Genomic DNA, 25,814 nt, shown 5'->3' on the forward strand with positions numbered 1-25,814 from the left:
TGGGTTGTCTTTAAAACAAGATTTTAGTTGCTGAATTTAAAATGCCTAGATATAGAAGTAAATCACTTTGCTTTTCTAGCAGAAAAAATCCCCTGAAAATATAATGGGAAAAAGACATGGCATTCACAATGATGACAACATCAAAACCCAAATTTGAAACTTTTTAATCTTCTGGAAATATTTTCTGGAAAGAAAACACTTAGAGTTCTCTTCCTTCATCTCTTCCTACCACTGCTGAGACTGCTGCTGCTACAGTTGTTGCTAGTGGAAGTGCTGGTGTTGGGCAGCAATTATTGTTACTGCTTTTAGTTGACATTGAGGAGATGCTGATAGTGCACACGCCCTGTAGTGAGTGCCTTTCCCAACTGTATTATCTCATTCCATCCTCATAATGGATCATTGTTTCCATTTTGCAGTTGAGGACACCTTTTCAAGGTCAAGTGGTTTTTGCCCTAAGCCACCGAGCTGGTGACTGGTGGTGCCAAGCTCTGAGTCTGCCAGCCAGACTCCAGACAGAGCCTCCATCCTCGTAACCTTGACACCAGAGAGGGGCAGCCTGTGGCTCACCCTTTGCTTCTTTTATAAATAAGGTTTCATTGGAACACGGTCACACCCATTTACTTAGTGTGTTTGGTCTATGGCTCCTGTAGGACCGCAGGGCATTGCCGAGTCTTTGTAACAGAGAATGTGTGACCCCTAAAGCCTAATTTACTCTGTCCCTTTGCAGGAGACGTTTGGCAGCCTCCACCCCACACTGCTCTGGGACTCATTTCTGAATCAGCGGAGACCTGCCATGTTTCTGCAAGAAAGGATGAAAGGGTATAGAGATTGTTCTTACCAATATGATACCCCAAAAATCCCAGTGGGATTACCTTTTTGAGGGAATCAAGTGGTGGCAAGACATTTTATTACATTATTCTGAAGTTCATTTGGAAGAAAAAATAGCTAAAAATAACCTGTGGGACTTTGAAATAGATTGGTGCATGGAAACTAGTCCTTCCATGTAGCCAAACATGGCAAAACTACTGTAGTTAAATAAGGGTTAATGTTATAAAAATAGAGAGACTAATGACACAGAACAGCCCCAATTCAGACCTTACTGTCTATACTCATTTAAAATGCATTAAGATGACATCGCATCAATCAGAGGACAAATTGTTCAGGAACTCATGCAGGAGTAATTGCTTATCTGTTTGCTAATTTATTTTGTAAAGTTCCTCACTGAGAAGCAAAATAAATTCTTTGTACATTAATGTCAGTACACAAACCATTTTTTAAGTAAAGGAGAATATATGTGAATATTTATCAAATTTTTCATTAAGGGAGGCCTTTCTGTGCTTCCAGAGGAAATCACAAAGGAAAGATTGATAGGGTTACATAATTGAGACTTTATCGAGTTAGCAAATGGATTATGGTGGAGACAGAGTTGGCAAGATATTTGCTGCTGATTTGATGAGGTTTTAGAATGTAATTGAGCAAAGGATTCAAAATTACAGTCTATAAGGTATGAAATAAGTAGAGATTTGAAAATTTTCTGACTAATGGTCAAAGAAAACTAGATTTAAGCTTTGATATTCTGTCCCCCACTTGTCAGATTAGCAAAGCGTCTCTTGAACTGCTGGCCAAGTGTGGGAAGTGGACACCTCTTGCTGTCAAGTATAAATTGCCACAACCTTCCAGGAAAGCGTTTGGCATACTTCATACTGTACTAGAAAGTTGTCCTAAGAAAATAATCCAAAATGCGAAGTAAGGTTAGCTATAAAGATGATCACTACTGTGCCATTTATGGTAGCAAAAATGTTGGAAGCCTGCTGGGAGGAGCAGGGTCTGGGAGGTACTTGCTTTGCAAAGTGGCAGGTAAGGCCCAGTGGGTGTGGCTGGGCCTGGCCTTCCTGCCTCACCTCTCTACCTGGTGGCCCCTGTCTCCTACGTAGTGGATAACAAGGCCAGTAGAAACAGATATACCTTTCACTTTCATGTAATGATACAATGACTTGCCCCAAATCACAGAGCTGGAGCTGGGAAGCCCGGATCGAGGTCTGCTGGGATTGATGCAGCATCACACAGGTGCTCAGTCAGGTGTCTGAAAGCATCCAGAATCAGATGGCATTCCTTTTCTTATGCTCAGAAGAGGGCCTGGCAAAGTTGCAGAGAACCTGCTGGAATCAAGCCTTGATGTTTGGGACTAAGAATGGGAGTTTGTTTTATAAATGTGTTTCTTTTTATTATAAAGAAATAGAAAACTTAGGAAAACTAAGAAAATTTTAAAGAAAAAACATTTTTGTATACTTGCCACCTAGAGATAATGCAAGCATTTAGTGTGAAATTTACTCTTCTTTTTCTATCAGGTGTTCTTGTTTTTTATTTATTTATGTTTATATGTATGTATATATTTATTTTTAGAAATGAAGTCTCCATTTGTTGCTCAGGCTGGTCTCAAACTCCTGGGCTCAGGTGATTTTCCCACTTCAGCCCCTGAATAGCTGGGACTACAGTCATGTGACACCTTGCCCAGCTCAGATGTACATGTTTTTAAAACAATGGAAGAAGATTTTATTATAAAATTTATGGATTTAATTTTTTTAATATCACATTGTGTGGACTTCACATTCTATTGACTTGTCTAATAAAATATATTTTTATGGCTACGTCGCCCTTCGTGGAAATACATACAATGCCCTCAAGCTTGTGTGTTGCGTAATTACATTGCTTCCATTTTTCTATCATTGTAAACACTTTATCTGCATCTTTGAGTTCCTAAGGACAGATATATTTGAGAGACAGTGGGATGGAAGGAGGGACAAGAATTCTGTCCCCTTAATGAATGTTGGTGAAATATAGATTTGTGATTGGTTTATTGCTCTAGGTATTTTGGTTAGTGATTCGTGAACATGGTAGCTCTTTAGAAATTCACTCATTCATCCCACAAATTTATTGAATGCTTACTGGGCTGGATGCCAGATCCTGGGTAAACTGGTGGGTAAAATTGCAATTGTTCCTTTCCATTGCGGCCGAAGGTCTGGCTGAACTAAAATGGTAACTAAGGGAATCTGTCCTTGCAGAGTCCTCTCTCCTGAGCAATCCCTGAGGCCACCGACAGTTTGCATGGGGTTAATTTAGTATGTCAGGCCTCCCGGGTGTCTGCTGGCTCTTTCTTAGCTGTGCCATTGGGTGGGCTTGGCCTGCTCTCTGCCTGTGGGGTTTGGGAAGGGCCGTCACACACACGCATGTCTGCTTTGGTTTCAGGGTCTCCTGTCTTGTCACGGTGTTAAATTCCTGTCTTGAGCATGAGCCTCAAACATGGCATGTGTGTAACTACCGAGAACTGTCAGGAGAATTGGGGATAGCATTAACCCTAGAAGCTGCTCCCCCTCTCTGACTGGTCCAAGTCCGGAATTTTAATCTGAGTCTTACAAAGGAAATTTAGGGAAGACCCATTTTAATAAGAAACAAACCTGTTTTCTCATTGGTGGAATGAGTGGGGCCGGCAAGCTCTGCGTCTCCCAGGGTGGTATCTATGAAGCACTTAATTCTTTTAAGTTAACATTACAACAAAAGATTTATCAAGATAGTCTATCTAAGGTAGTGATAGAAAGCTTCCTTTAAAGTAAACAAGTTGTAAAAAGTGAGTTGATTTAAAGAGAATTATTAAATATTTCATTTCTTTGGTTCCATACAAAGCGTAAAATTATTTTTTCTATATCTGTGAAGAATGCTGATGGGATTTTAATAGGTATTGCATTGAATCTGTAGATCAGTTTGGGTAGTATAGACATTTTGATGATATTGAGTCTGCCGATCCACGAGCATGGTATGGATTTCCATCTGTTTACATCCTCTGATATTTCCTTCCTCAGTGTTTCATAGTTCTACCTGTAGAGGTCTTTTACGTCCTTGGGGAAATGCAAATCAAAACCACAATGAGATATCACTTAACCCCAGTGAGATTGGCCTTTATCAAAAAATCTCCAAACAATAAATGCTGGCGTGGTTGCGGAGAGAGAGGAACACTCCTACACTGCTGGTGGGACTGCAAACTAGTTCAACCTCTGTGGAAAGCAATATGGAGATACCTTAAAGCGATACAAGTGAATCTACCATTTGATCCAGCAATCCCATTGCTGGGCATCTACCCAAATGATCCAATGACACTCTACAAAAAAGACACCTGCACTCGAATGTTTATAGCAGCACAATTCATAATTGCAAGGCTGTGGAAACAGCCCAAGTGCCCATCAATCCAAGAATGGATTAATAAAATGTGGTATATGTATACCATGGAGTACTATTCAGCTCTAAGAAACAACGGTGATATAGCACATCTTATATTTTCCTGGTTAGAGCTGGAACCCATACTACTAAGTGAAGTATCCCAAGAATGGAAAAACAAGCACCAGATATATTCTCCAGCAAACTGGTATTAACTGAGTAGCACCTAAGTGGACACATAGGTACTACAGTAATAGGGTATTGGGCAGGTGGGAGGGGGGAGGGGGGCGGGTATATACATACATAATGAGTGAGATGTGCACCATCTGGGGCATGGTCATGATGGAGACTCAGACTTTTGGGGGGAGGGGGGGAAAATGGGCATTTATTGAAACCTTAAAATCTGTACCCCCATAATATGCCGAAATAAAAAAAAAATTAAGGACACAAAAGAAGTCCTTAAATATGAAAAAAATAAAAATATTTGATTTCTTTTCAAAAGAAGATGGTAAATCAGTGACTAGTATTTGTTTGGAAAGCACAAATCCTTCTACTGCTGACGCTTTGCGGTCTTGATTGATGTGTCAGGTGGGAGCCAGGAGCAGACTCCAGCCCCCTGGCCAGCCCCTCACATGGCTGGACCTCTCATCTTCGGAGATAATGGCACTGTTTCTTCCTGTGTCTGGCTGGGGCCCAGAGCTTTTAAATGTTTTTAGTCTGGGCTGATCACAAGGTCCCACTTCACAGCCTGTCTGCTGTCAGCCATGCCGCACGGGTGGGTGGGCTTTTCCATGTGATTCAGACCACAAACCATCGTGATGAGCCTCCTGCCAAGCCCCGTGCTTGGTGAGCGCTTGGCAGGCTGCATGCTGGGTAGTCTCTGAGCTTGCTGTGGTTTCAGCAGCAGGTGGTGCACAGAGGGTGCTGTGGGTGGAGAGCACCAACCTTGGCACATGATGGACAGCGAGTGGAGATGTCTGTGGGCTTTGGTCTCATGCACGCCCAGAAGACAGGCTGGGACTCCCACCCTCTCTCCCCTGTGGTGTCGGTTTCATGTGTGTTGTCTTAAATTATAAGCAGTGGAGGGAAGAGACTGGGTCCTGCATTCCCTTGTGGTTTTGGTTGTCTGTAGTGCACATGATGCTGAGTAAATGTTTGTAGGAAACATTCATCCATTCAACAGATGGCACCAGGCACCAGTGTGGGCCGTGCACTGGGCTCGTTGCTGGGAAGACAGAGCAGCCCAGCACCCAGCTTTCAAGGAAACAAGTACAGTCGGGGAACTAAGAAAGAAACAACAGCAAAGTAACAGCTATGATGCTCGGGGCAAAAGCAGTAAACGCCCAGAGAAGATGATGGTGTGTTGCAAGAGAGCTCAGAAAAGAGATGGACTCCACTTGCAAAGGTGCTGTTTCAGGGGGTCATGCTCAAACGGGAAGGCTTAATGGAGCAGAAACTGGGAGCCCTATTGGGTCTTCAAGAAGGGGAGGCCAGGAGAAGGACAGGCACAAGATCGGAAAATGTTTTGAAAGAAACAACAGGTGTGTTTGGCAAGCGTGCAGGGTATACAGAGGAAGGTGTGGTGGGCTAGAAACATGAGCCATGCAGTTTGGGTTGTCTCCTGCATGCTGTGGGAGCCTCAGAAGCGTCTGGGATTGTTGCTTTGAACTTGGGGAAGTGGTAGGATCAGTGCAGCACACTTGGAGGAACAACCCTTCAGCCAAGGGAGGGGGGAAGCCAGGTGAGAAGAAGGTCTGGGGGACAGGGATCCACCCTCCCTTCCATCCACTCCCTGACCTGCCTGGGAGATTCCCCAGATGCAGGTTTTCTCACTTTGTCACTGGCTGCTGAAAACATCCTAGGTCATTGCTCTCGACCCCTTCCAGCCATCTCACTCCCACAGTAGACAGACAAGGAACAAGGAGTGCCTCTTGTTGCTCAGGCTCGTGCCTTCTGTGAGTCTCTGTTGGGTTGTCTCCGGCAGAGATAGGTAAGCCTTGAACATGTACAGGTCACTATCCCAGTGCCCAGCAAATAGAACCTTCACTATTCTTCCTCTCCATGGCTCTCATTCTTTGTGTGTTTCTCAGGTACGGGTTCCTCAAAACCAACTCTTACATTTCTTCCTGTCCCTGGTGCTGAGCCAGAGCCTTGTTCCTAGAGATTGGTACTCGGTAGATATTCACTAAGGTGACGGCTGTGCAGTGGTCCCAGGTAGATGGGAAACCCTCGAGAGGCCCACCTTTCTCAGTCTTGGCCCTGGGTTGCACGGTTCTGCCTCGTACCTCGTTTCTTCACCCAGACGGCACAGCTGCCTCCATGCTGCTGCTGCCTCCTGAACGGAACTCAGTTGTTTAGGCAAGTGCACCCCACATGGGCACTGGTAAGAGAGTCTAATCCCCGGCGTGCCCACTGTGCCCTGCAATGGCCACGCTTTCTCCTCCCCACAAAGGAGGCAGCCCACCTTGGAGGCCATAGGACAGCCCGTTCCTCTTGTGTTCCAAGGTAGATAAAGAAAGGTTCTGGCCACCGGATTTCTGTGCCAGGGAGGAAGTGTCCTGCCAGTGTGGTGGGGAAGGTTTGAATTTCATTGTGCAGGTTGGTCCTCTCCCAGATTAGGGGCCTGTGCGTTCCTGCCAGGGCTATCCTAGAAGTGCCCTACAGAGACATCAGTCACATGGCAGCTCTCCACTTGGGTTGTTGCCCAGACCAGCCAGGTCAAAACCTGGAGGCCAGTTTCTGTGGCTTTCCTTTCAGAGTGAGAGAGGGATCTAGAGTGTCAACCCCATGGTCATCAGAGTGACTCCTTGAAAACCAGGTGTCTCTGCTGTCCCTTGTCCCCAAAGGCATTCCCAGTACAACAATTGTGTCCAAAGCCTAGGAAGTTGGGTTTCAGGGAGTTGCTTACAGGAGAAACAGTCAGCTGGCACGGGGATATCTTTGGGTCTTGGGGTTCTCTGGTGCACACTACAGCTGGGCAGTGAGTGGGGCAGAGCTGATAAGTTTCTGGCAACAGAGGCTGGTGGCTGGAATCACAGGAGCAGGTCAAAACTCGCCTTTTTTTCCTAAACTGGAGAAATTTGATTAAATCAACATGATACTCCAGCAATTATAATGAAATGTGGAGAATGAGTCATCTTAAGGCACGCACGGATTGCAAGGGAGGAACCAAGACCAGTATTTATGCCTGTTCCTCCCCCAGGCCCTGGCTTTCCTTCTGCAAGGTCATGGCCACAGCAGCCAGAGAAGCATCCAAACGTGCTCACCTTAGGTCGTTTTTTCTGAGTTGGTTTGTTGTTTATTTCTCAAGGCAGATCATTGGCAGCGAGGCCACCACAAGAACGCTCTGAGATTCTGGAATCTGAGAGTGTTGAGGCGGCAGCTGTGGCCGAGGGGTGTTCCCGGGTTCCCCGAGCTTGCACGGGAATCCATCAGTAATTGTCTCTGGGTGCAGCAGTGCCGTGCACTCAGAGGCTGACCTCCCGGGTCCTGGAGAGGAGCCAGAAGCAGCGACTTCTCTCTCTAAATGAAGCAGCCTTCACACAAGACAGGGAAACGCTCATCAGCTATGAGTAGGAGACAGGTAAGCTTTAACACCCTTCTGTCTTCCAGACCCACTCCCACTGGGAGAGTAGAGGGTGGCTTCCCCGCTACACGCAGGTATGGTCTGGAGGGGAGGGGACAGGGTTGCTGCTGGCTGCCCTGGAGACGTGGCCACTAAGACCTACTGAAAGGAGGGGCCAAGCCTGCAAGGCCAGGCTGTGCAGGTGTGTACAGGGTGCCCACCCAGGAAGCCCACCAATGTTGTGGGAATGTGTAGCTTAGATTTTAGGAATTGAGCAGAATTCCTGAATTCAGCCTGCATCAAGCCACTTCAGCCATTCAACTTCTTAGAGATTATCCCAGAGATACTACCAAAATTCCTCTGAACACTGTCATCTTTATTGAAATAGAATTCATTCATTTGTATTTGAGAGCCGATCATGTGCAAGTCCATCTCAGCAGTGGGAACAGAAACTGAACCCCATGCCCTCAGAAAGCTTGTGTTCCCATGGAGCAGTCAGGCCGGGGACAAGTGAGTGTGCGGTGTACCCAGTGGTGATAAGGTAGGGAGAGGATGGGGTTAGGGATGTTCCCGCTGCAGTGGCGTTGGGGCAGAGACCTGAGTGCAGTGAGGGACCGAGGGTGGTGGATGTCTAGGTTGCACCTTCCAGGTGAGGGGACAGCGTGTACAAAGGCCCCTTGTGCTGGCAGAGGCATGGTGTCTGGGGAACCGCGTGGAACCCAGAGCAGTCGGGTGGAGGGAGGGAGGACAGCGGGAGATGGGATCAAGACGCAAGTGCAAATAGTGTAGCACAGTGGAAGCCCCCTAAGAGCTCAGCAGCCTTTGGAGGGTTTTGAACAGAGTCCTGAGGGTGTCTGACTGACTTCAAAACATTGTGGCTACTAATTGAGGGGTGGATGCTGGCAGACCTGCTGGAATGGCGCCGATTACTGTAATTCAGCCGAGAGACCATAGTGGTGTGGAGGTACTGAGAAGAGGTCAGACGGGGGTTATGTTCCGAAGTGGAAGTGGAGCCGCCTGCCTGTGTATGCGTGTGCAGGGTATGTTCATGTATGTGCATGTGCAGGCTGTGTGTGCGTGTGTAGGGTGTGTGTGTGTGTGCAGGCTATGTGCATGTGCAGGGTGTGTGCATGTACACACCCACATATTTGAGAGAGATTGGGGGAAGATCGGGGAGGCTTTGGGGCTGGTTTAATGGAGCTGCCCTAGCTGAAAAGGGAAAGTGGCGGGTGGAGGTTTGAGGCACTCCCACAGTTGGCTTTTGGCCCAGAAAGTTTGATATGCCCGTTAGGCACTGAAGGGAGCTCTTGGAGGGCAGGTGGGTATCTGAGTCTGGGTCACCTGTCAATGGAGTGGGAACCCAGCCATGTCCACCTATCTTTGAGGGGCCCAGGCTGCCTGGGCATTTGAGTTGATGGCTTCTTAGGGGTTTTCCTAGTCGAGGAGAGATACCCACACTCACACATATGGTAGGTGGGTGGGGCCCCTTATGGAATGATCCATAAGGTATGGGGCACTGGTGTGCCCCAGTTGCCTCTTACAGCTGATACCTCCTGACTTTTCCCTCCTTCTCTGCCGTAACCCGTTGCTGACTCCCAGAGGCATAGTCAGCCTGAGACTCTGCAGTAAGAGCTGTCATTGTCACATGTGAAAGTCCCCCGGGCCAGCACAGGTTGTGGGTTCTAAACTGTCCTTAAGCTCCCCTCCTCTACCTGCTCATACATGGCTGTTTTCTGTCTACCTTGGTTTTCTCCAGTAAACAATACTGACCCTTTTGGACCAGAAGGTTTTCATTCCTGTCTCTCAGCCTGGGGAAAGAGTGGGATAGGCACAGCCCAGGTCCCCCGCCCCATGCAGAAACTCCACAGAGGGTGGTGTCAGGGCCTCCAGGTCTCTGCATGGCAAAGGCAGCATGCCAGGTTTGAAGCCACGGTTCCAGCTGTCACTGGATAGAGCAATTGAGGGATAAGGAGCCTCAGACCATCTTGGGTGAGCCCAGTTATTTTGGGGTGGAGTTGGCCTGCTCTCAGGTCCATGTGCTATGCGCCAGCTGTGGACAGGTGTGGCAGTGTCTGACCCTTTCTCTTGGATAGCATGTGAAATTCACCTCTTTGAAATTGGCTCTCAGCCGTTCCTGTTTCCTGCCCCAATGAAGGGTCCACTCAGAGCCAGTTACCTCATTGTATCTAGAACCCCCCAATGCTTAAGTCCTGTCTGTGTGTCCCTCCCAGGAAAAAGCAGAGGCTTTGGGGGTGATCCTTGTGCTGTCTCCCACAGAAACATCTTTGCTGGCTTCGTAACAATACAGTGGTTCAGTAAATATGCCCCAGGTGTGTCTGCATAAGTTACACCAGGAATATTTTATGGCCAGTCTGTATTGTACTCACAATGGTCTGTTTGGAGGTTTTTAGGAGGATTTTAGGAGCAGGTGGGCAGCCACATCGCCTCCCTGCCACCGCAGCAGGATGTGAGCACCATTGCGCCGAGTCACCATGATGGCTGCTCCTCCTCAAGGACCAGCTCTCTCTGGACAGACGGAGGCTGGCGCCTCCTTTCCCGTGTCCTGGGACGAGCAGTGTGCTTCCTGTGCCCTGGACGAGCAGCGTGGGCTGCACAGTCCCATTTTGTCTTCCTCTTTGACTGCAGTGAATGGGCTGGGCAGGTGCTAGAGACGATTTCACAAACCCCACTGTGCCCCCAGGAGGAGCAGGTGCAGGCGGCAGCCAGGAAACACTGCCCAGGCTGTGTGTGCCCAGGGAGCCGATGAGCAGAGCACAAAGTAGGCACAGAGGCTGCGGCAAGCACATTCTGCTCTCGGAGGCCAGGAGAGAGGGAGTGGGTCTGTCTTCACTGCAGCGGCCTGCAAGAAGGTGGATTCCCACTTCCCATAAAAGTACTGGTGAAGCTATGTTCCACTTGCTCAAGGGAAACTGTCTTTTCCTCCTTTCCTTTCAGGAGGAAGCACGTTGCCAGGTTGATGCCATCGTGCAGCGTGCTTGCCTGAGACAGAGGCATCAGCACCCGCTGGAGTAACTTCAGGAAGAAACATGAGGCCTTAGCAGCTCACGCAGGAGGCGAATTTCGAGATGGCGGCTCAGCGGATCCGAGCTGCCAACTCCAATGGCCTCCCCCGGTGCAAGTCAGAGGGGACTTTGATCGACCTGAGTGAGGGGTTCTCAGAGACGAGCTTTAACGATGTCAAAGGTGAGCATCTGGGGACTGAATTGCAGCTGAGGGAAGAGATGAGATTTGCAAGTGCCCTCAGACCTAGAACTTTCTACTTTAAAGACTGCCAGTTTAGCTTACAGACAATTAAATTTTAGCTCTCTACACTTCATCTTGTTGTCAATTCAGCTCTGGAACAGTAGTCACTTGTCTTGTTTTCTGGTGGGTTGGGAGGAGGTTTTGCATGTGTCGTTAATAATGAAGCCCCTTCTCTCTGAGGAATTTAGGTGACAGTTAGGAAGGGGTCTTGGTGGTATAGAAACCTAGGGGAAAGGAGAGGGTGGTGAGTAGTGACACGTTGAGAACACTAGAGAAAGTTCGGCTGGGACAGGGCTCAGCAAGCTTTCTCTACAAAGGGTCTGATTGTAACTAATTTAATCTTTGCAATCTCTGCCATGGCATTCAGCCCTGGTCTTGCAGTTCGAAAGCAGCCCTAGAAGTAGGCAAACAGACATGGTTGTGTTCCAAGACAATTTTATTCACAAAAACTGCCCGCCACCTTTGGCCAGGGGCCATGATTCACTAACACCTGGTCCAGAAGGCAGCCCCAGGGTTTAGCAACCCCTCTGCTCACTGCTGCCAGCGGACTCATAAAATTGGGTTGAGGAGAAAACCTGTCTTTTGGACACCAAGGTGGATATCTGTGCGTCATTCTCTTCCTAGAGGTCTACCCTGACTCGGCCATGCAGAGTCTGTCTTGCATGCCTTGTGCAGTTGCAGCAGCGGCAGCATCACCATCAATGCCATCGTTAGTTTGTTTTGTCATAGCATTTAGCACATTCTGTTGAAATCACCCCCTGTGCTACCTGGAGCACAGCTGCACAGGAGGAACTTACCTTTGCATCCTTAGCCGAGGCACAAAGTCAGTGCTAAATAAATGTTTCTTGAACCAAACCGCTATCCCACAGATAAAATTGCAGGCTCTCCCCTGTTATACTAAAAATCCTACATGGTATCTTCATGTCCGACTCATTGATTGCTATGCTTCCCATCTCTGGTTTGTGTGTGCAGTCCTGAGCATTGTTGTAAATGCTATTTAAGAGAAAAGACTAGTAAAAAGACCATGAGATTTTATTAATAAAGTAACAACAGAGTTATCGGGTGTTGCTATATATAAGTAACGGAAGCATTTATTTTTCAGGTTCCAGTAACGCACATTGTTTTCTTGCTTTATAGCCCAACTAATCAGAGTTAAAGCTAGAAAATGTGAGGGTAAATTATGCAGTTTGGGTCTTAAGGCCAGGGGCAGAGAGTTGAATTTTTAAAAAATAATGATCTGGGAGGAAATACTGGCTGTTATTTCTAAAAGAATACAGACAGACAAGACAGCCTCAAATGTGAGGAGGAGGGGCACGTTCGCCTGGGAAGAAGGGTGTTGGGAATCTGAGATTGGTGGATTGGCCAGAGACCCTCAGGACCTGACTGCCAAGGGGCAGCGCATGACCCCAGAGGCATCCCATGCAGCATCACATCCCAGTGATAGACAGACTTCAAGGTGGGAGTCTATTCCTGCCACAACATCTGCTGTGGAATCTTCTGCTCTGATGAATGTTTTGCCTGCATAAGAACTTAGGCAGAGAGATGGGAAATATATTATGCAGGGCTTTCAACTTCCTAACACCCAAGGAGGTTTTTTGGTATTAAAGTCAAGGTAGCTGTGAATCTGGGCTATGAGCCCCAGAATTCATTAAGGTGGAATTCAGTAGAGATTTTCTGGTGTTGGATGGAGCGTAAGCCCTTCCCCGGTGTCCCCAGGTGCTTGGTAGCAGTTGACAGATGGAGGTCCTCATCTCAAAGGGAGGCCACACCACATCCACCTCCTGGGGGTCCTGCAGGGAAGGGGGGCAGTTTCCCCCTTCCCTGGATGAGCCGGATACTTGAGTGAAATCTATGTGATCACTTCTAAGGAAGGTGCTTGGAATTTTAAGTAAAACCCTTGTTACCTTCAGTCTGGTAAAAACAAAAATAAAAAAGCTGAAATGATCATTTGCATTGATGTGTTCTAGGCTATGCACAAAGCATGCTTAATTGTTTTGATTTTTTTAATTTTGAAAATATTACTGAAAGGGAATTATTCTGGGGAAGCATCATAAGGATTGTTTGAAGGATTCTAATAAGATTTTAGTGGCTAGCAAGCTTTATTGAATTTTCATTTGGTTTTAGTTTTTATGTGACATTTCCAGTAGAGGATTCCCACATCCTTGTGTCAAGGATACAAAACAGTTTATGTTTCTGAGGACGAGGACTAGAAAACAAGTGGAGAGAATTGCTGGTGAATCCCAGCCTTGGCCCAGCCCACAGCCCTTCCTCCCGCCTCTCCCCCAAAGCCGTTTTCTTTCTCTGCATTGTTCTTGTTCACTCCTGTGCCATGCCAAGTGATTGTCTTATTGTGATTTCACAGCGTAAGGGCACAGCCAAGGGAATGCAGATTTTGCTGTGGCCGACACCATGATCCAGTGACATGGGTGTGGCCTCTCTGTGCCTACGAAGCGAGACCATTCCTCCCACAATTACTCATTGAGCCCAGGCCATGTGCCAGGCTGTGCGCAAGGCACCGGGGATAGAACAGCAAACAAAACAGGCTCTCGTGGTGCTTATACCCTGATGGGGAGATGGAGACCCTCCCCCCCAAATCAAAACAAATATGAAAGGTACATAACGAAGGGAAAATGTTGGTTTCTTCTACTCTCTGAGTTCTTGGCTTGGGCCCCCGCAACAAAAGATTACTGAGAGAAAAGCATGAAAACTTTATGAACATATGTTCTGTGTATTATGAAAATATGTATATATCCCTTCATAAGGAAATGAAGACCCAAAGAAACAGTTGAAACTGAGTGTTTTTATCCTAAATCTGATAAAGTGTGGAGTCACGGAGAAAAGTGACAGGACAGCAAAAGCCCCAGCCGAGCGTAGCGAACAAAGGGGAGCAGAAAGGGTTGTGTGTTCAGATTCCCTGTGTCCTTGGCGACGAGGGTACTCTGTCCTCCAGCTTAGGGAGGGCACCTCTCACGGTGTAGGGGGGGGCGGATCTGAGGACCTGCTCCAGGGGAAGATCGGGAGATCGGGGAGTCCTCCCTGCACCTACTGTTTCTCAAACTCCTTCAGCTTTAAAATATTCATGATGCCATAGTTTGGGGTAACATGTTCCAAATCCCCTCAGGTACATGACAGAGTGGCTGGTGATAAGAGCTATGGAGAAAAATAACATCAGGAATGGGGTGGAGGTTTCTGTTTTCACATGTTTTGTGAGTCCTTTTGTTTCATCCTCACCAAAGCACACAAGGAAAGACGCTTGTTCTCCATCATGAAGAATCTCGTGCTCCAGAGATCACAAAGCTTTTAAGGGCCTCAATGCATTCCAGATCTAGTGGTCCCAAAGCTGGGTTCTCCGAAACACTCCAGAAAGACGACATAGTTTTACAGGAGGGGGTAGGTGAGGCTTCAAGGGCCAGGTATGCCCCCAGCCAAGCACATCTCTGCAGCCTAATTAATGTAAATTAATAGAAACTTCCTGCTTGATTTCGTAAGACTTTGCCAATGAAATATAATTCAATTTTCATTATCCTTTTCCAAAGGGAAAGGAAACTGGCAGATGATTTTTTTTTTTTTTTGGAGGGCCAACTTGATGGAGTAGGATGACTGTTGACTTAATTACATATTGAAAAGATGTAGGTTTAGTTCAACTAAAAATTTAATCTTTTGTTTGCTCATTTGCATAGGCAACTTAAAAACAAGTTTCCTTTCTTTTCATTATTTGATGCAAGAAGACAGATACCAGCAAACTCTGTAAACAAGGCAATTGAGGTGGGGTAGGAGGTCCTAGGCAGAAGTGTTTGGGCTTATTTTTGCCAGAAAGAACTTTCTTTATCCTCTGAATACACTTTCTCATGTATGGGAGGGAGAGAAGGCTTGAGTTTTTACTTATATCCATTATTTTTTAAAACACACACCAGTTATTTAGATGGTTCTTTTTTGTTGTTTCGCTTGCTGTCTCCTTTGGTAACATACATAGTTTAATGCCAAGAACCATAAATTAACTCGATTCACTTTTTATACTGTTGGAATTCTCCAGACCGCTCACACACTGGTTTAATAGCATTGTGAATGACAACCAGGCATAATTTCTGATTTTCAGGGTCTGTGGATGGTCCGTTTTCATGTAGTGATTTTGAATGATTATTTAAAAGAGGTCCCAAGAGACTGACCTCACACTGTTTGTTTCCTCTAAAGAAAACAGTTTAGTTTCTGTGGGGAATAGGTTGAACTTGGGGATTTAAAAACCAGGCCTGTTTGTCAAGGGAGCCTTTTCCTCCGTGACATATTCCACGTTAAGGCAGAACTTGGAGTGGGCTCCTGCACATGACTGAGAGACTGTTTTCGCAGCTGTTCATTTCCAGTTCTGAGTTGAATGCAGTGAGTTGCCTAACTCATCACATCCCTTTGTTTTCTAATACATTGCATTCAGCTTCTCTTTTAGTGGTTATATTAAGAAGGTATGTAAAGAAAAATTGGGTCCTGTTGGTTGTTTGCCTGGTTTGTGGTCCACATCTCTCACACCACCTTTCTCCCTATTCTCTGAAGTGTCCCGTGGCACCCGCTGGCCTCGCCCTCACCCTCTGTTTCTCTGTTTACACAGTGCCTTCCCCCAGTGCCTTGCTAGCGGACAGCCCCACACCTTTCGGAAATGCTAAGGAAGTGATCGCGATCAAGGACTATTGCCCAACCAACTTCACCACCCTGAAGTTCTCCAAGGGAGACCACCTCTACGTGCTGGACACATCGGGTGGCGAGTGGTGGTACGCACACAACACCACCGAGATGGGCTACATCCCTTCCTCCTACGTGCAGCCGCTGAACTACCGGAACTCCACCCTGAGCGACAGCGGCGTGATCGACAACCTCCCCGACAGCCCAGACGAAGTGGCCACAGAGTTAGAGCTGCTCGGGGGATGGCCGGATGACAAGAAAGGGTTGGGCAGAACGTACAGTAACAACCCTTTTTGGAACGGGGTCCAAACAAACCCGTTTCTGAATGGGAACCTGCCGGTGCTGCCCAGCTTGGATGAGCTGAATCCCAAAAGTACTGTGGATTTGCTCCTTTTTGATACGGGCACATCCTCCTTCACGGAGTCCAGCTCAGCGACCACAAACAGCACCGGCAACATCTTTGATGAGCTTCCGGTCACCAACGGACTCCACGCAGAGCAGCCAGCCAAGCGGGACAACCCCTTCTTCAGGAGCAAGCGCTCCTACAGCCTGTCAGAGCTCTCTGTCCTCCAAGCCAAGGCCGACGTCCCCACGTCGTCAAATTTTTTCACGGGATTGAAGTCACCTGCGCCTGAGCAGTTTCAGAGCCGGGAAGATTTTCGAACTGCCTGGCTGAACCACCGGAAGCTGGCCCGGTCCTGCCATGACTTGGACTTGCTCGGCCAAAGCCCCGGTTGGGGGCAGACCCAGGCCGTGGAGACGAACATCGTGTGCAAGCTCGATAGCTCGGGGGGCGCCGTGCAGCTTCCCGACACCAGCATCAGCATCCACGTGCCCGAGGGCCACGTGGCCCCTGGGGAGACGCAGCAGATCTCCATGAAAGCCCTGCTGGACCCCCCGCTGGATCTCAACAACGACAAGTCCAGCAGCATCAGCCCCATACTAGAGGTCAAACTCAGCAACCTGGAAGTGAAAACCTTTATCATCTTGGAGATGAAAGTTTCAGCCGAGGTGAAAAATGACCTTTTTAGCAAAAGCACAGTGGCCCTCCAGTGCCTGAGGAGCGACTCAAAGGAAGGGCCGTATGTCTCCATCCCACTCACCTATAGCTACGGGGACACCATCCAGGTACAGCTGGACAACCTGGAGCCCTGTATGTACCTGGCCGTCGTTGCCCACAGCCCGAACATCCTCTACCCCTCCACTGTTTGGGACTTCATCCATAAAAAAGTCACCGTGGGTCTCTACGGTCCCAAACATATCCACCCATCCTTCAAGACAGTAGTGACCATTTTCGGGCATGATTGTGCCCCAAAGACGCTCCTGGTCAGTGAGGTCACACGCCAGGCCCCCAGCCCCGCCCCAGTGGCCTTGCAGCTGTGGGGCAAGCACCAGTTCATCTTGTCCAGGCCCCAGGATCTCAAAATCTGCATGTTTTCCAACATGACAAATTACGAAGTGAAGGCCAGTGAGCAAGCCAAGGTTGTACGGGGCTTTCAGATGAAGCTGGGCAGGGTGAGCCGCCTCATATTCCCCATCACCTCGCAGAACCCCGGCGAGCTCTCCGACTTCACGCTGCGGGTGCAGGTCAAAGACGACCAGGAGGCCATCCTGACCCAGTTCTGCGTCCAGACTCCCCAGCCACCCCCAAAAAGTGCCATCAAGCCATCCGGGCAAAGGAGGTTTCTCAAGAAGAACGAAGTTGGGAAAATCATTCTGTCCCCTTTCGCTGCCACCACCAAGTACCCGACCTTTCAGGACCGGCCCGTGTCCAGCCTCAAGTTCGGCAAGCTGCTCAAGACTGTGGTGCGGCAGAACAAGAACCACTACCTGCTGGAGTACAAGAAGGGCGACGGGATTGCTCTGCTCAGCGAGGAGCGTATCAGGCTCAAGGGGCAGCTGTGGACCAAGGAGTGGTACATCGGCTACTACCAGGGCAAGGTCGGCCTCGTGCACGCCAAGAACGTGCTGGTGGTCGGCAGGGCCCGGCCCAGCCTGCTCTCGGGGCCCGAGCTGAGCACCTCGGTGCTGCTAGAGCAGATCCTGCGGCCCTGCAAATTCCTCACCTACATCTACGCCTCCGTGAGGACCTTGCTCATGGAGAACATCAGCAGCTGGCGCGCCTTCGCCGATGCCCTGGGCTACGTGAACGTGCCGCTCACCTTCTTCTGCCGGGCAGAGCTGGACAGTGAGCCCGAGCGGGTGGCATCTGTCCTGGAGAAGCTGAAGGAGGAATGTAACAACACGGAGAGCAAAGATCGAAAGTCCTTCCAGAAGGAGCTCGTGATGGTGAGTGCTGGGCGGCTGCTTGGGTTGGCGGGGACGGGGCTCAGTTCAGCCTCTCAGACCCTTCCTGTTACACCTGGGTGAGGGACGTGGGGTGACAGGTTGCTGGGATGGTGTCTTGGCCGATGTTCAGCTGCCCGAAGTGCACAGACGGGGTTTGAAATGTACACCTGGAGGCAAGAGTCTACATGGGTTCCTGAGGGCATCCGGCAACCCAGAAACCCCCACAGAGAGGAGTATCCCAGTGTCTCTTCTCACTGACATTGGGGGTCCCCAGCAGTCTCAGAGTGGAACCAGTGGTACAGAGGGGCCTGTGTACCCACCGCCTCTGTTTAGGTCTCTTGGGAGCAGATTCATGGTTAGTCAGGTTCCCAACAGGATCTCTGTGAACCAAAAGCTTTTAAAAGCTACTGCCCCAAAGCCTGACTTTATCTCAGTGTAAGTTTTTCTCTCTTTTTATTGCCTGAAGCTTCCAACTTCTGTGTGTTGTTGTTTCCTCTCCCCTTCACATAAGTTTGAGTGGTTTGAGTAAGGAATGAAAATGGAGAAGTGAGTGTCACACCTGGGACACGCCCTGGCCCGGAGCCCCTGCTGTGGCTGTGGCAGGTGTCTTCTGCGATGGAGCAGGTTCAGCCCCAGCCTACTGAGGGGCACAGCACTAGTTTTAGTTCCCATGGGGAAGCCCTTGTCACTTTGCCACCTACTTTCTGTTCTGCCGGCCCCATCCAGCATTTCTTGCCTCCTGGCTTCTGTGAGACGTGATTCGCGGTGGCCCTGACTTTATGCCAGCTCTGCCACTCCCCTTCCCCACCCGACACCCGTGGTTCTGTGAGCCCACCATGGAGTGGTGAGCCAGGTACATGTGGGAGGACCTAGGATGTGCGTCTCAACACAGGGCCGAGGCTGAGGAGTCTGACTTCACACACACCTGTGTCCTTCCTGGCTGTCTGATTTGAGCTAGGGTGACGCGGACAGGTCCACCGAGGCACAGCTGCTGTGTGCAGTGTGTGCGTGGTGCTGCCTGGTGCGAGTGGGACATGAGCAAGACCCTCTGAGCACAGCCCACGGTAATGTGTGGCGCCAGACGCGTGCAGTGGACCAAGCCTGGTGTTGCCGGGTGGGGAGACAGGGCAGGAAGTGGCGGTTAGAAGGGGAGGTCAGTGTGATTTTGGCAGAGAGGAAGCGACAGGGCAGCAGAGGTGCCTCCCAAGGCCCCACGTGGGGTCCACCCTCAGGGTTGACTTGTGTCCCTCTGCTCAGCCACCTCCCACATGTGGTTCAGAGCACACCTCCTGGCCCACCTGTAAAATAGCTTTCCAAAAGCTGTGTGAGCCACATTGCCTGGTGTCCCCGTGGATGGGCCCAGCACGGTGTGGGAGGGTGGGCCTGCCTCTCGTGAGAGCCTTCGCCGGTGTGTCCACGGGTCAAGGCACTATGCTCTCATGGGCATGCCGAGTCCATTGTTCTTTCACTGTTTCTGAGAAAAGCTCACATGGAGAGGCCAGAAGCGAAATACACAGCGACCCAAGCAGCCCTGGCCAGCTACGGCAAAGCACTGAGGCGGCGGCTCTTACGGTCATTTCCCTCTAATGTTTTCCAGAAGACTTAAATGATCAAACCCTTTTTATTTGATGTGGCGAATCTTGGGAGAGGGCGTTTGGGTGGCTTCATTGGGTCAGTTGAGGCAGGGAGGGGTCCTGGGTGCCCCTCTGCCCAGGAAGGAGGAAGTTGGAACTTGTCCTTGGCCAGAAGTTTCCCTGAGGCAAGGTTAGCTTTTGTGGCAATAGAGTGAAACTGGCTTTGCAGTTTTCCCCGCCCCCACCCCTCGCCACGTATCTCAGTCATCGTCTTGGCCAGGCTTCTAGAAACCACAGACCATTTGAGGAGTCACTGCAAACCCCGTGTTTCGTTTCTACAGATTTGTCATCATTGAGCAGTCAAGTTTCCTACGGCCTTGGCCACAGTCCTCCCTGCCCCTTCCTGGCGAGTCTCAGCCTGACCCCCCCCATGTCTCCCCATCCTATTTTCAGAATAGCTTTCTGTCTGGTTGTTAGGACTCCTGCCTTGGAAACCAAGTATTTAATGCATTAGAAAAGGTGAAGGTTTGGGACAGTTTGCAGGGAGATGAGAAGGAAAGAGGAGTTGAATTGTCTATCTCCCCACTACCATGAGAGCGGCCCGGTTCTTGCCCCACCCCACAAGGCCCTGTAAGGCGTCGCCCTGCCCAGACCCAATTGAAAATAGTGCTCCAAGCATGACTGCACCGATGCAGGGGAAGGCCCCTGTGCTGTGGTGGGACCAGCAGGCTGGGAAACACTGGGTTGTGCACCTCAAATTTAAGAGCTTTTGAAGTCACATTCATGGTCAGAGGCAGGACAAGGCTGACTGGGTGGAAGGTCATGGCCGTGGCTTCTCAGCAGACCAGGAGTGGGCATTCGGCATCTCTACAGGGCCTGCCGGTGCTGCGTTTCCAAAGATAAGGCTTTCACCTGCAGAAGACAGGGAGTGAACCACCTTGGGACAGACTTATGAAGGGCCACAGAGAGACAGGCCTCCTGGGTGTGGGGGGCTGGAGCCTGGAGGATGCGTAGGAGCCACTCGTTGGGAAAGGCTGCAGGGTCAGAGGCACAGCATGGGCAAGGACCAGGGGCCAGAGGCACCATGGGTGATTTGGGGAGATGGGGTTGGAGTAGTAGAATGAAGCCTCCTGGGCCACGTAAGGCTTGTGCTTACCCTGTGGGCATTGGGAGGGTTTGCGGCGGTTAGGGGAGTGATGGGGAGCCGGTAGGATTCCCTCCCAGGCCAGCGGCATGTGAGCCCAGGGGTGTCTCTGCGCTGCTGCCTCCCAATGCTCAGTGTCTTTCCCGCCGAACACTGGGGGGAGCTGCAGGAAGGGGCTCGTTTTCACACTCATCCTCTCAACCCCGGATTCTACTCTTGCTCAGGCAAAGAGTGGGCAGTTCGTTTTTAGCCAAGGAAAGAGGTGAGAGGTGAGAGGTCCGGGTCAAATCCAGGGGCTGCCAGGTTGGGAGCACCCTGACAAGCTTGTGCAGAGACTCTCTTGGCCACTTCCCCTCCGCTAATTTCCAACCTGGCAGTCAGCGTCAGGAGGGACAGACTGTGGCCAGGCCTTCCGTTCTGGGTGCCTCCCAGCAGGCGGTGGGGAGGCACAGCCCCTCTGTGTACTCGAGCGCTGCATGTGCATCAGTGCTGGCTCCAGAGCTGCAGGATCTCTGGGTTTGCTCAGCGGCTTTGGCTCATCCCAGGTGTTGTTTTTCTCCAGGATAAGAATAATCTCATTGATTTATCTATTTGTAAGGGCAGCATATGCGTTTGCATCGATATTCTACAATACCGCAGAACAAAGGCAGAGAATAGAAGGTCCTCCCAGCCCCGCATCCCAGAGGCAGCCTCTTAACAAAGCGCACACACTGTGGTTGTCGACTGAGTTCAATGGGATGTGTGATGCCGCTGTCCCTAATCGGCTTTGCTGCACAGGAGTGTGCACAGGTAGCTTTGTGTGCGGCGGAGGCTCAGGATCTGCGGTGTGGGAAGCCCCCCATAGCTGGCTGCGTTGGCCTCTCACCGTCACCGTCCCTGCTGCGAGGCATGTCCCTGTCCTGCTGTCTCTGTGAGCTGCAGCCCACTCCGGAGACCAAGCCATCGACTGAGTACACAGTAACACGTGTCACTTACAGGAGAGCCAGGCCTCAGGGTGGCAGGGAATACTGGTGACAGTGTCCAGCGCTGCTACAGTGATTGCACTGAATCACGTTGGTGAGTATGCCCGCCTCGCTTCTGTGAGCCTTGCTTGGGCTTTGATGTCAAGACCTTTTGTTGTTTTTATAATGTGGAGAACCTACAAAATATGTTCTTTGTTTTTAGGGCATTGAAGTCCTTTAGTGTGTGTTTAAAGTACTCTGTGGGTCTTAGAAAGGGTTTTCTGTGTGCAGAAGCCCAAGTGGAAAACATACACATATTGATACGTATTTGTGCTGTGAATTAGGAAAACATCGAGTAAAGAAAACAGTTTGGCTCAAGCTGTGTCTGCACCTGTGCGGATTCGGGTGACGGCAAGAGTGTGTGTCTGGAGGGTGCTAGGAAGAAGGGTGAGGCAGACAGACCCTGGGGGACCAGCTTTTAAGAAATAAAAAGACAACATCCTTTCCATCTAAGAAGTGACTCCTGACTTTCGGGGTACTGTCACGAACAGACACAGACTCTGTCTCATGGGCAGGGAGGGGTGGAGATGACAGTCAGAGATGGGGCAGAAACACTCCATGGTTTAAAAGCCAGGGGATGCTTTACTTCAGGGGCCGGGCTGGCTGTCAGAGCTGGTCCTGGGGCCACCACCAAGAACAAAGCCCTTGGGCTTGGCCACCAGGAGCCGTTGGTGAGGGGGTCATAAGGGTCGTTTCAGTCAAGTGGTGGAAGGTAAACGGGGGTGTCATTGGCTCTGTGGAGAAGTTTCTATGATAAAGAAAGGGTAAGAGTCACTACAGGATGCAAATCAAGGGAGGGTGGTTGTTTTTAGAGTGGGGTGAGGGCTGAAATAAACCCAGAGAGGCTGGAAAACTAACAGAAATGAGGGGGTAGTGAGGGAACAGGAGACCTAGGTCTGGAGAGAAGGGTATGGGGGGTTCTCTGTTGGAATGAGAGAGAACCCACCTTGTCCTCCAGAAGAGGAGGCAGTTAGCTGACAGCTGGGCATTAGACAGGATCCTGGGGCTGGGGCCAGGGGTCCTCCCGCATGGCCCCAGAGCAGGGAACTCTACTCCTGTGGCTGTGCAGTGAAGAGAGGAGGCAGGTGGCCCACAGCCCCTGGGCGTCCCTTCTAGTGATTGAACACCTTGGGAAGGAAGCAGGGTGGGACAAACATACAGCAAAAATCTACATGTACTTCTTTGGATTTTCCTTCTTAAGAATATTCTTGACACAGCAGTTGGCAAGCAATGGCCCGTGTGCCCCCGTTCATGCACCTGGTGCTTGCTGGGATGCAGCCAGGCCTGTGTGTACATGTGTTGTCTGTGGCTGCGTCCAGGCCAGGTTGATAGAGATCTTGTGGCCCACACACCAGAGTATTTATTGTCTGCTCTTTATAGATATAGTTTGGTTACGCTGACTGAAATCATAGTTCTCACAAGTTAACAAAATTCCAGTTGAAATCAGCATTATGCATTATTTCACTGGGTATCTTCTGGTTTACCTGAGTATGCACAGACATTCAAGAGGAAGCTACAGGAAGAAGACTCTCAGAGCTAGATCCTCCTGCCATGACGTTTTTCTCTTGCTAAGACTTGGTGGGCACCCAAAATTTGCCCTTTAAAAAATGCATAGATTATCCCTGTTGATTGTGTGGGCAGCTCTATAGCAAATGGACTGGCGCTGGGGCTCAGTGAAAGTTGTGCAGTGGAGCCAGAGTGAGGGGGTGCAAGATGCCTCAGTTCTGATGTTGGAAATATCGATCTCTTCATTCAAGGAGTTCCGTGGAACTACAACCTGGGCTCCTCCACAGCCAGGGCCAGAAAGGCAGCCTGCATTTCTCAGGACTGCTGTGTCCTATGGACGGAGCAGTTTTGATTGCTTGTGCCAGGAATGACTCACATCAGAAGCAGGTGACTTGGACGTGTTCTCTTCCCTAGAAAACGAGGCTGTTCCGGAGCCAGGCAGCTGAGCACATGGCCACGCGGGTGTGTCGGGGGTGTGGTGGGAAGTCGCAGGAGACTCAGTGCTCAGCCTGCCATCTGGCACGCCCTCCCAGGATGGGGCTCCCCCAAAACTGGAGAAATTAGACTCTGACAGGTTTATCACACTTCTCTTTCCCCACACACATGAACATATACATGTGCACTCTTTAATTCTGAAGCACAAATCTAGTAAACATTTAATTTTTAAAAAGTAATTTTTGAATATATCCAAATTCGAATCGAAACAGGCCATTTTCTGAATTATATACATAGTCAAAAGTAAGCCTAATCCAGACCAGTATTTTATTTGGTTCTAGTCTGATGCCATGTGGTGCTCACAGACTTGGAAAGGCCCCTGGCCGAGTCCCAAGAAGTTTGCATCTGCCTCTGTCCACTCCTGTCACTTCCAGCTGTGGGACTCAAGCAAGCAACGGCCTCCCCAGTGTCACTTGCTTATCTGTAAAACCGCAGGGTAGCCTGGGGCAGCTCTGGCTCTGCCATCACTGGGTAGAGAATTAGAAGCCACACTTCCCTCTGTCATCTGTACCATGGGCTGACTCAGTGCTTGCTTCATGGGGTGGTTCTGGGGAGTGGACGAGCCCAGTGCCTGGCTGGCAGCAAGTGTTTGGGCACATAGTAGCTTATACCAAAACAGAAAAGGACCATGTGGTCCTCAAACCCCATCCTGGCCAACCACATTGGTAGCCGCCAACCTCTCTGATCCAGGGAGGCCTCAGATGGATCTGTCGTCACTCATGGGCTTTTAAAATGGCACAGATCAAGATGCAGGCCAGGATGCTGGTCCAGCTAAGGGTTTTGCCTCACCCAGTGCACGTAGCGAGTCACCGAAACATCTCCATTCCTCGTTGTGGTTAGGCTGCCCCAGGCAAACGTGAAGTAGATATTGGAACACTCAGCCCAGACCAGCTGTGCTTGCTTTAAAGTGCAGCCCAGCAGACTGTCTGCACACCACTAACTCTAGCCTGCCCTCCCGTCCTCACTGAGTAGCCACCCAAAGAGTGCTGGCACCAGATCTGCAGGGGGTGGGGTTGGGTTGTTGTCTTGTTTTTTTAAAACGCTTCTTCAGAGTTCTAAAATGACAACCTTTGGTGCTCGAACAGCGCATGGAGAGAAAGAACGCCAGGCCTGGTGACTTTTTTCTATCCTAGCATCTCTGTGGTCTTATCCTCACCTGTCCAGGTGTGCACGGGAGACTCGGAAACCATCTCTGTGCGTGCCTGGGAGCCCACTTCTCCCAGGAAGCCAGGTCTTTTCCCGTCTTCTCCTGTTGCAGGACAGCAGAAAGTGTTAAGGGGGAGGGTGGGGAGAGCTGCTCTCCTGCCTTCCTGGGGCTCCTCCTGTTGGGTGATGTCATCCTGGCCAGCTCGGAGCTCCATGCTCACCGTGTTTGGCCTCCTCTGTAGCTGTGATCAGCCAAGGCCGCCTGTGTGACACCCAGCACAGTCTCCTGGCTGAGAGTGGACAACTCACTCCACGTGGTGTGCAGACTCGCCTGCCTGCTGGCTTCTGCCCGCTGATTGGTGTGTTCCTTTAAGTCAGAAATGTCCGTGTGACCCCAGCTGGGCTTGCACAGATGCGTCAAGCTGTCGAGGCTTCTGTCGGGTGCCTGTCCGACCCAGCCCCTTTTCCAGATGGTATTGAGTACCAAGGCAGCCACGTGCTTGTTGGGGGCTGAGCTGGGACTGCACTGTCCAAGCAGAGCTCTGTCCTGTGGCCTCCTTCCCAGGTGAGGGTCATGTCCCCTGAGTCCTGCCGTAGTTATAACCCTTATCCTAAAGACACTGGAAAATTCTTACAGCATTGATGAGGGAGTATTGATTATGGAAGATGTTTCCTGTTGTTTCACAGTTCTGGGAAGGGTCTTCTTCGCTGGTCACTGAGGTGCTTGGTGGTGCCCCTCCATCTCTGCGTGGGCTACTTCTGTCCTCACTGTTCTCCCTGGGTGGTACCCATCTGAGCTCGCCCGTCTGAGGCTGGTCTAGCTGGCTGGTGGCGTCAGCAGTTCACGCTCAGCAGGTGTAGCTCCTCTGTCCTCTGGGCTCAGGCTGTATCATCTGTTTGGTGAAAGGATCTCTTTCTCTCCAGTGTCCCCAGTGGGAGCGGGAACAGGATGA

General features: G+C 50.0%; 1 protein-coding gene and 1 long non-coding RNA gene across 2 annotated transcripts in view; both read left to right on the forward strand.

Annotated features, from left to right (window-relative positions):
• The window catches only part of LOC142872398 (uncharacterized), a 45,725-nt gene extending 41,645 nt beyond the window's left edge, over positions 1–4,080 (forward strand). The window contains exons 2-3 of the long non-coding RNA XR_012920652.1: positions 728–819; positions 2,011–4,080. This is a non-coding gene — a long non-coding RNA (uncharacterized LOC142872398). The remainder of the gene's footprint in view (positions 1–727; positions 820–2,010) is intronic.
• The window catches only part of SH3BP4 (SH3 domain binding protein 4), an 89,113-nt gene that overhangs the window by 52,935 nt on the left and 10,364 nt on the right, over positions 1–25,814 (forward strand). The window contains exons 2-3 of the mRNA XM_012753290.2: positions 10,730–10,978; positions 15,636–17,995. Of these exons, the coding sequence (XP_012608744.1) occupies positions 10,861–10,978; positions 15,636–17,995 (2,478 nt within the window). The 5' untranslated portion in view covers positions 10,730–10,860. The remainder of the gene's footprint in view (positions 1–10,729; positions 10,979–15,635; positions 17,996–25,814) is intronic.

Source organism: Microcebus murinus, chromosome 8 (assembly GCF_040939455.1).
Source record: "Microcebus murinus isolate Inina chromosome 8, M.murinus_Inina_mat1.0, whole genome shotgun sequence".
Classification (NCBI taxonomy): Eukaryota; Metazoa; Chordata; class Mammalia; order Primates; family Cheirogaleidae; genus Microcebus; species Microcebus murinus.